At 48.2% G+C, this 8,399-nt stretch overlaps 1 protein-coding gene across 1 annotated transcript in view; it reads left to right on the forward strand.

The window, feature by feature from the left end:
* The window catches only part of LOC107295915 (collagen alpha-1(V) chain), a gene marked incomplete at its 5' end in the record, with an annotated part of 123,378 nt that extends 119,092 nt beyond the window's left edge, over window positions 1–4,286 (forward strand). The window contains 2 exons of the mRNA XM_015825250.1: window positions 1,565–1,798; window positions 4,137–4,286. Coding sequence (XP_015680736.1) covers window positions 1,565–1,798; window positions 4,137–4,283 — 381 coding nt within the window. The remainder of the gene's footprint in view (window positions 1–1,564; window positions 1,799–4,136) is intronic.
* Window positions 4,287–8,399: the final 4,113 nt, after the last annotated feature.

Genomic DNA, 8,399 nt, shown 5'->3' on the forward strand with positions numbered 1-8,399 from the left:
GAGTTCTCCGTGGGGCCTCTGCTCAAAGATGATCAGAGGTGCAGCTGGGCCAGTATTCAGTGGGTAGAAATGCCTCAGTCTGTCCAAATGCCACCCCTGCTCTGCCAGTTGCACTTGCTGCCATTGGGCTCCCAGGCACCGGGGTCACTCACTGCTCGAGAGATACGCTCTAGTTCTGAGGGGCCCCAATTTCTAAGCGCTTCTGGAAGAACAGGCGGGGGAGATGTAATCCAGACCCCTTTGATGAAGACCCAGGTAGGGCGCCGTCTCGGTTGCTGCAACTGGAACAGCCTCCTTCCAGGGCTCGGCTCCTCAGCTGAGCATCAAAAGGTGCTAAGACCCAGGCTGCTCCCTGAACCAAAGATGGGATGCAGCCCCTCGGGAGTTTTATCTGAAATTTCTTCCAAGGAAGTATTCTGCCTGGAGTCTGATGGTGCTGGGCGGCCTCTGAACTGAATGAATGTTGTGTCAGGTAGACGGCCACTCCACTTCTAATTGGAAAGAAGCTACTGTTAGATCTTTCTGCATCAGAACAATTTAGGAGACAATAATATTAGTGATATTTAGTAAGACTTTCATTTTTTTAAAAAGAGCTTTTTTCAGAAGAGATCCGTTCAGCCTTGGAAGGAAGGAGAAAAAATCTTTCTGTGGTTCTAAGCATAGGAGACTTTCTGCCAGTCCATCCTCACTGCTGTAAATACACATGACTATGGAAGAGTCAGTTGCCACCTGTAAGTCTCTTGTGAACAGGTCCTGATCCAGGACAATCCATTCCATCTTCTAGTTCCTGGTCGCTCCTTTTCACCTGTCCTCTAGCATGCTTCTGCTTGCCTCAGTCAGTCATATTGACCTGTCTCAAGACAAACATGGACAGGAGTCCACATAACTGGTTGGTAAAACCTTTGTTTCTTCTTATCGTGTCTGTGTATGTGTGTGTGTTAAATTGACTGATCCTGAGCATGTATGAACAAATTCCCATTCCCTTCTGGCCCACTCAGTCCTTTCACACAATAGCTAATGAACACGAGGGTTTTGTCTGAAAGTTGTTTAACTTTGGCATGCAATACAAGATATAAAGTGAGCATCTGATGCATTGGGTAACCTAATCTTTGACACAAACACACAGGATAGACTTTCAGATAAATCCATGGAGGAAAAATCCAAAATTCTATCCATGGTTAACCCAACGTTCAAGTTTTCTAACATCTTGAATCTTTCCTAACTGTGGTCCTAATTCTTATGTGTCTATGTAATGCTCTTTTTAATTCCACACTTGATTATTCTGCCAATTGTAGGGTTTTCAATTATTTCCTACATCCTGGATGTTGTCAAAACGAGACCTATTTCTTAGCATAGGATTTGCCCACCCTGAAACTCAAAAAATCCCAATGGTGGCTGTGTGCTTTTTCAAATGTAACTAAAGAATTCTCTCTGATCCTCCTCAAGGTGGTCCAAGAATACTGTGACGCACTTTGTGATAAGTTGCGCACTTGGGGGTAAACTTTCTGCTTGCCTAGCCTACCAGGTCTGCTTCTTCCTGGTCTCCTTCCTTGCTTCCCCTTAGCTCTCCTACGTGGACGCTGACAGCAACCCCATCGGAGTGGTTCAGATGACTTTCCTGCGGCTCCTGAGTGCCTCCGCTCACCAAAACGTCACCTACAACTGCTTCCAGTCCGTGGCGTGGCATGATGCCACTGCGGGCAACTACGAGAAGGCCCTGCGCTTCCTGGGCTCCAATGACGAAGAGATGTCGTATGACAACAGCCCTTTCATCAGGGCGGCCCTTGACGGCTGTGCGGTGAGTGATGGTGCACAGGAGAGACTCTTGGGGTGGGGGGCTCACAGACCTCTCGTGCAATCCCTCGCGGGCTGCTCATGTGGATAGCGGGACCTCCTTCTCAAGGGCTTGATTATCTGAGGAGGAGGAGGACAAGGGGGGGAGGCAAAAGATAAGAGGCAATAAATTATTTTTTTGACTAATGTCTGAAAATAATTATTACTGCATATATTAGCTATCAACAAAAAGAGCTTAATTAAGTGTGATATAACAATGTTTATTGTTGTCACTGATCAGAATTAATTAAGTGCAACAATCAGTACCGGATTTCTCCAGCAAAAGTCTGACTTTAAGCAGAGAATATTACATTCTTCTTCCACTAATAGAGATTAGAGTGAACAGTCTTTGGGTGGTTGAATGAATGAATGATCCACTTAATTTGGGGGCAGAGGAAGTAGATGGGGCTCCATCAAAGGGGCGAGAGTGGGAATCTCTGGTGGGTACTTGTGCTAAGAGACCACAGCATCTCAGAACAAACCAAGTTTTTTAGGTTTTCAGGTTCCTTGGTCTGAACAGCATCCTATACAAGAGTGATAATTTCATGTGTCCCTCTTATTAAAGAACTGAATGAGAGACACAACAAGAGTCTTGAAAGCAGTCACAGGGAAGAGGGGGTGGGTAGATCCCAAGAGCCAAGAGGTTTTACAGGGAGAGATCTAAAGTTGAAATTAGGAGGGATCTCCGGACCGTGAGAGGTCCTGAGCAGCGGCACGGCTGCCTCCTGGAGTCGTGGGGGCTCCATTGAGGGAAGCCCTGGAAGGACAGTCGGATGGCCTGAGGACTCTGACCTCGGGGAGAAGGGGGGGACGAAAAGAACCTCTGAGGTCTCCTCCCATCCTACCGTTTGGAGAAAAAAGATGGAAGATTTCCATAACTGATGTGAACTTACCTAACTTTTCATTTCAAAATTAATACTTAATGGAAATGCAGAATTCACCTCCCAAAAGTTTGTAAGATGGAGGTTTACATTCAGACATAAGGTCTGTGCAGGGCTGTCAGTTTCAGCCTCCAGAAGACTGTGCAGAGCACATGAAAGCCCCAAAACAGCATCTGTCTGCAACCCCTTAAAGATCTGGCCTGTGCCAAGGTTGGGGGGCGCAAGGGTGTGTTGTCCCAAAAAGGGCTCAGCCTGGTGCAGAAGCCAATCAGAGCCAGAAAGGAGAGACGGACTTTCACACAAAAAAAAATTATGTAAGCACTTCAGCAAAAGGGTTCCAGCCATTAAAGGAGCTGAGTCTCTGAACAACAGCAAAAGACAACCTTTTATACCATGGATTTTCAGAAATAGGGAAGTAAAATTTCACAAAGCTATTATCCTTTTTGGAGTTCTAGCTTGCTTTTAGTCTTCGTGTCCGCTTGTCTATGGAGTTATGCCTTGCTTGAGCATAAGTGTTATTTTGCCCCTATAGAGTTCTGCCTGCTTAAGCCCTGCGTGTCCTTTTGTCCCTACTCTACTTGTGGTTTCTGCTGCTTATTTTCTTGTTGCCAATCCTTATAATTATCTAATTTCGAGTAGGTGTTGTTACATTTCCTCCATTTCAAACTGACACCTTATACAGTTACATTCCTCTAGGTTTTCACTCTTCCCTAGGATGAGGGTGTTCTGCTTCTTAATAGGGGGTCCTTCGGGTGCAGCTGATAGCCCCTGTGATGCTGAGGAATGGAGGGAGGGGCCGTTAGCCCCCAAGGCCCCTGGAGCACTTTTTGGGGACTACCTGCAAAGTCTTCTTAGACCAGAGGGAGAGAGGGAGGGAGGGAGAAAGCGAGGGAGGGAGAAAGCGAGGGAGGGAGGAAGAGAGAGTGGGAGGGAGGGAGGGAGACTTCCAGCTACAGGAAAACTCATACATAGATTCATACACTTGTACAAAAATGCCTTATGTCAAGGAAAACTGCTGGCAAAAGCAGTGTGCATTAGGCAGTATTTTGAACAAAATGTATATATTTTAAAAACATGAACAAAAAGACATAAACCTTAATGGGAATTCTAAAATAATATTTAAGTTACCGCAGGCCAAACTTGATATGCAGTAAAAATAGATTGAAAGATGCCCAAACAGACCGGCTTCGCCATCCAGGGGTTCAACTGGCAAGGGTCACGGTTTGCAGCATGCTGCGCATTCAGTCCCAGCCAGGATTTTTTTTTAAATAATCTAACTCTGCATTATTTTCTGTTGCTGAACAACAGAGCACAGCAGCGGGAGTGGGAAAGCGTAATGGAGAGTAAATAAAATGATAAATAAAAGGAGCCTGCTGCTCCGGGCACCTGAACCGCCTCTTCTCCTGCCTTCTTCCTCTGCAGGCAAAGAAGGGTTACCAGAAGACGGTCTTGGAAATCAGCACCCCCAAAGTTGAGCAGGTCCCCATTGTCGACATCATGTTCAATGACTTTGGCGAAGCATCTCAGAAGTTTGGGTTCGAGGTGGGACCGGCGTGCTTCATGGGCTGAGGGCCGCTCAGAAGACTCTCCAAAAGAGCAACTTCGTAACCTCATCGCGCCTTCTATTTTTTGGCTACGTATTTTTTTTTTTTGTCATCACGTGCACGTTCTGAAACTGGACAGTTTGATGGGTTTGTCTTTTTACTTGTTCTCCTATTTACCCCAACGTCAATTTTGCCACAAGACCCCCAACCCCAGTCAAAAACCGGACCCCGCTCACCACCGACTCCAGAATCACATGACCTAGAGCCTCCCCGTTGGCCGAAGCGAGCTTTTCCTTCTGTGCTGCGCCCTTCTTGGAGGCCGCCCAAGGGCCCCTCCGCTCTCGCGCTTGAACGCCTGCCTCTTCCTTGAAATCAGGACATCCCGCCGGGGAAGATGCCTTCCTGTCAGCAGCTTCTCTGCATCTGATGGGAAACTGCCCAGTGACCGCCAGTTTCCCGTCACTGGGAAGCCCCTAAAAGGCCATCGAGAGCCCTCAGCCAGGCGATTCAGCCAGTGCCTGATCTCTGTACAGATACATGGACGAAGAACTCTGAAAACCCCTCCCGGTTTGGATTCTCTTCTCTGCTGGGGTTTCTCTCAGAACCTAGACGGATCTCAGCCCGCCCCAGAGACGTTTTCTCTGGTTTTGTTCCGCTTAGTTCACACAAGAAACATCAGAAACCGACAACCTTTAAAAATGCCAGGTTCTGACTGCTTATCCCATATGATAAAGGTGCTTCTATTTTTGTATTTTGTAAGTAAATATTTGTATATTATTATATTAAATATTAAATGTTTCTGGGTTCAAAACATGCATGTGAGTCCCCCCCATGCTGCACTGATAACGGGCAGCCTCCTTGGCCCCAGCGTCCGACGCCTTCCCTAAGACCACAGTAGGAATCCGCAGGGAACCGTGTGCTCCCCCCAGACTCAGGAAGCAGGTTCCCTCAGCCCCCTCCCCAGCCCTCTCAGCCTTAGGAGCGGTACGCCTCAGCCTTACAGGCACCCAAGGAAATGGGATTAAAATTAAGCGTTGCTGAACTTTGGGGGAACTGAGGCAGGCAGGCGTGTCTCCAGACAAAGGAAAACGGCTGCCAGCTCGGTGCATCTTTGCGCCAAGTGCACCAGCAGTGTTGAAATTTGTCATCTCTGACAAGCAATAAAGATTTATGGCCAGCTCCCCCCCCTCCCATTCTCCAGACTTATCTACTGTGGTTCAATGGAGAGATTTTTTAAAAAATATCTTTTACCAAGAAAATCTTTTTTCCCCCCCCTCAATGTTTTCTTATCTTCATTCCATTTTGTTGGTGCTAGAGCTGTTGGAGGAACCTTCCAGACCACCCTGGCTGAGCCCTGCCGGGGGTCTCTCCCAGCTTTCCCCTCATTTCAGCCCAGTAATACATCGCCTGTCCCCCCCGCCCCTCCCTCGTGACCTTGTGACCCATCAGCCTGGACTCAGCCTGGACTCAATGGTGTGTCTGATGACCGAGTTTTTACAGCTGGGCTGAGGATCTGGGTTTTTCTTTGGTAGCAATAGGCTATTGGTGCAATGCCTACCAGGGTAAACATGCCAGATTTGTACTCAGTTGCTGAATATTTGTGGTGCTAATTTATGACTTTATTCAATGTACTGAAGTCAAGGCCAGACTTGACCTGTCTCTACACAACTCCCCTCCTCTGTCTTTCTAGAGCAAAACTGAACAGTGCAATTGTGTGTGTCTTTCTCCAGTGGGGAGCTTGCAGCAACCACCCACCCTCCACCCCTCTCGCTCACTGCTCCCGTGTGAGTAGAGAGGGAAAAAGCACCCCACACCCGGGCCTCGGCCTCGGGGCCAAAAGGAAGGGCATCGCTGTGATGCCTCTTCCCACAGCCTTCCTGACCCAGGGAAGCTCCAGGTGGGAGGGTAACTAGCCAGCCTTTGCCTCTGTAGATTCCCCTGCTGGACTGGCTGACTTTCCTTCTGCCCTTACTGGGGACCCCGGCCCCTCTCCTGCCTTCCTTTCCCACCGAAGGAGCAGGCGCTTCCGAGAGGGGCTGTCCGAATATCGCCTGGGGGCCAGGATTGAAAACAGCCACGGCCCACTTTGCCCTCTGAATAGCCCTGTTTGGCCAGTCTTGGCCTTTGTCTCTTGAAGCGGGTGCGAGGCCTTCCCTGCAGCCCGCTCCCACTCTTCACTGGCAGGCAGCAATGCTCTGTCCCTCTCCTGACAGATTCCGGGGGACCAGCCTCCCGAGGCCCACCGGCTCCTCGGGGATCGATGAGGTGTAGATCCTAAGCTGGAGCATCCCTCTGGAACAGATTCCCCGAAAGCCAGCAGTTCAGAAGCTGCCCTGCATCCCCTTCCCCAAGTGGCAACTTAGGCACAACAATGTCATTGGTGCTCTTTCCCTTCTCTGGGGAATTTGGGGGGAATCACCGCGTGGAGGGTGGAGAAGACTCTCTCTCTCTCTCTCTCTCTCTCTTAGGTCATGTGATTCTGATCTGATTATTCCATCTCCCTTCCTTCCTTCCTTCCTTCCTTCCTTCCTTCCTTCCTTCCTTCCTTCCTTCCTTCCTTCCTTCCTTCCTTTTTGGTGCTTCTATCAAAATCCTACAGAGTGTTGTAAAACTGTACTGTTGCGTCTTTCATTCCTGTTCCATTTTTCCTCCCCTCCCGGAACACTTAGTTACCGTATATTGCAATAAAATTTGCTTGTATTTGCAGACATATCTTTCTGTGTAATTTTATCCCCTAATATATATCATGACTTGAACAAATGTTGATAAAAAAAAGTATGAAGACAAAGATTTAAATACATAGAGCCCCCTCCCCCTTTGAAGTGAGGATGTGTGGGTATGAATCTCTGCATGTATGTACATGTGTACACACACACACACACACACACACACACACTCGCGTATGATCAGGTGACCCTATTTGTACAGGTTTCCAAATTCCAACGTTATCAATGCCCATGAGAGGTATTTTTAAGAAAAAAAATTGAACCTGTGTAATAAAGGAATAAATGTAATCGATATTTTTCAATAAACCAAGTTTACTGTTTCCACCTAACCCCCGTGACATGAATGCTTCTTCTGCCTGTGGGTCCAAAACCCAGCCCCACGTTTCTTGATTCCCCAAACCAGCCCAGCCTGGGGGGGGTGGGGGGGGCAACAGAAGCTTCACCCCTCTCTTGCCAGCAGCTGAGAGTCTTGAAAGGAAAGCAGTGAGGTGGGGCACAGAAATAGGGGCAGAGGCTGCCGTGGAATGCGGAAGAGGGCTGGCTGTAGAGGTGCGTTAGCTGAAACCATGGCTGCCTCTTGCTCCATTTCACCTGCCAGGTAGCCTTACATCTTGGGCTGCCTTGTTGGGTCCTCTTCCAGAGTAGGCTGGCACCCTTCAAAGGAGGGAGGCCCAGTTTTCTGACTCCTGCTCTGCAGAGGAGCCAACTCTTTCCATGCCAAGGGCCAGCGATACGATGCCAGATCCCCACAGTCAGGGATCCTCGGCCCTCTCAGCAAAAGGAATTTCTATTCTTCCTTCTCCAGGAGAAGCAATGCCATAAGTGCAGCTGGCATCTTAGTGGAGGTTCAACCCTTTTCTCCCCAATGCCTCCTTTTCAAAGGAATCCTAATCCAAGTCAGCCTATCTAACCAAGAGGAGGACTGGTAGCCTACCGGTACTTGAGGGGCTCTTACAGAGAAGAGGGGGTCCGCTTATTCTCCAAAGCACCCTAGGGCAGGGCAAGAAGTAACAGGTGGAAGATTATTAAAGAGAGATTCAACCCAGAACTAAGGAGAAATCCATGGAGGCTTCAGTTCTGATCTCAGGGCCAGGTTTCCGACTGATCACCTAACAAAGTAAGCACAACTGAGACATTCCAATCTCTAATGCAAAGCTTTATTGAGCACAGCATATCAGCCCCGATGAATAGAAAACCAGCTCTGGTGAAATTGGGGCCAGAACAATAAATGGAAAGTATAGAAACTCCCTCCTGGTAGTGCAGGCCACGTTCCCCAATTAAGCATCAGACAATTGTTGTGAGAGAAATCTTTCTTTACTTAGGAAACAATCTGAATGACCTTGATTCCCCCAGCTCACAGCCGAAGCATCATGAAGTTTCTTTGAAGCTTGACATTCAGCTTAATAATAGTAGTA

The sequence above is a fragment of the Protobothrops mucrosquamatus genome, unplaced genomic scaffold, assembly GCF_001527695.2.
Source record: "Protobothrops mucrosquamatus isolate PMUCROS unplaced genomic scaffold, P.Mucros_1.0 scaffold2569, whole genome shotgun sequence".
Taxonomy (NCBI): Eukaryota; Metazoa; Chordata; class Lepidosauria; order Squamata; family Viperidae; genus Protobothrops; species Protobothrops mucrosquamatus.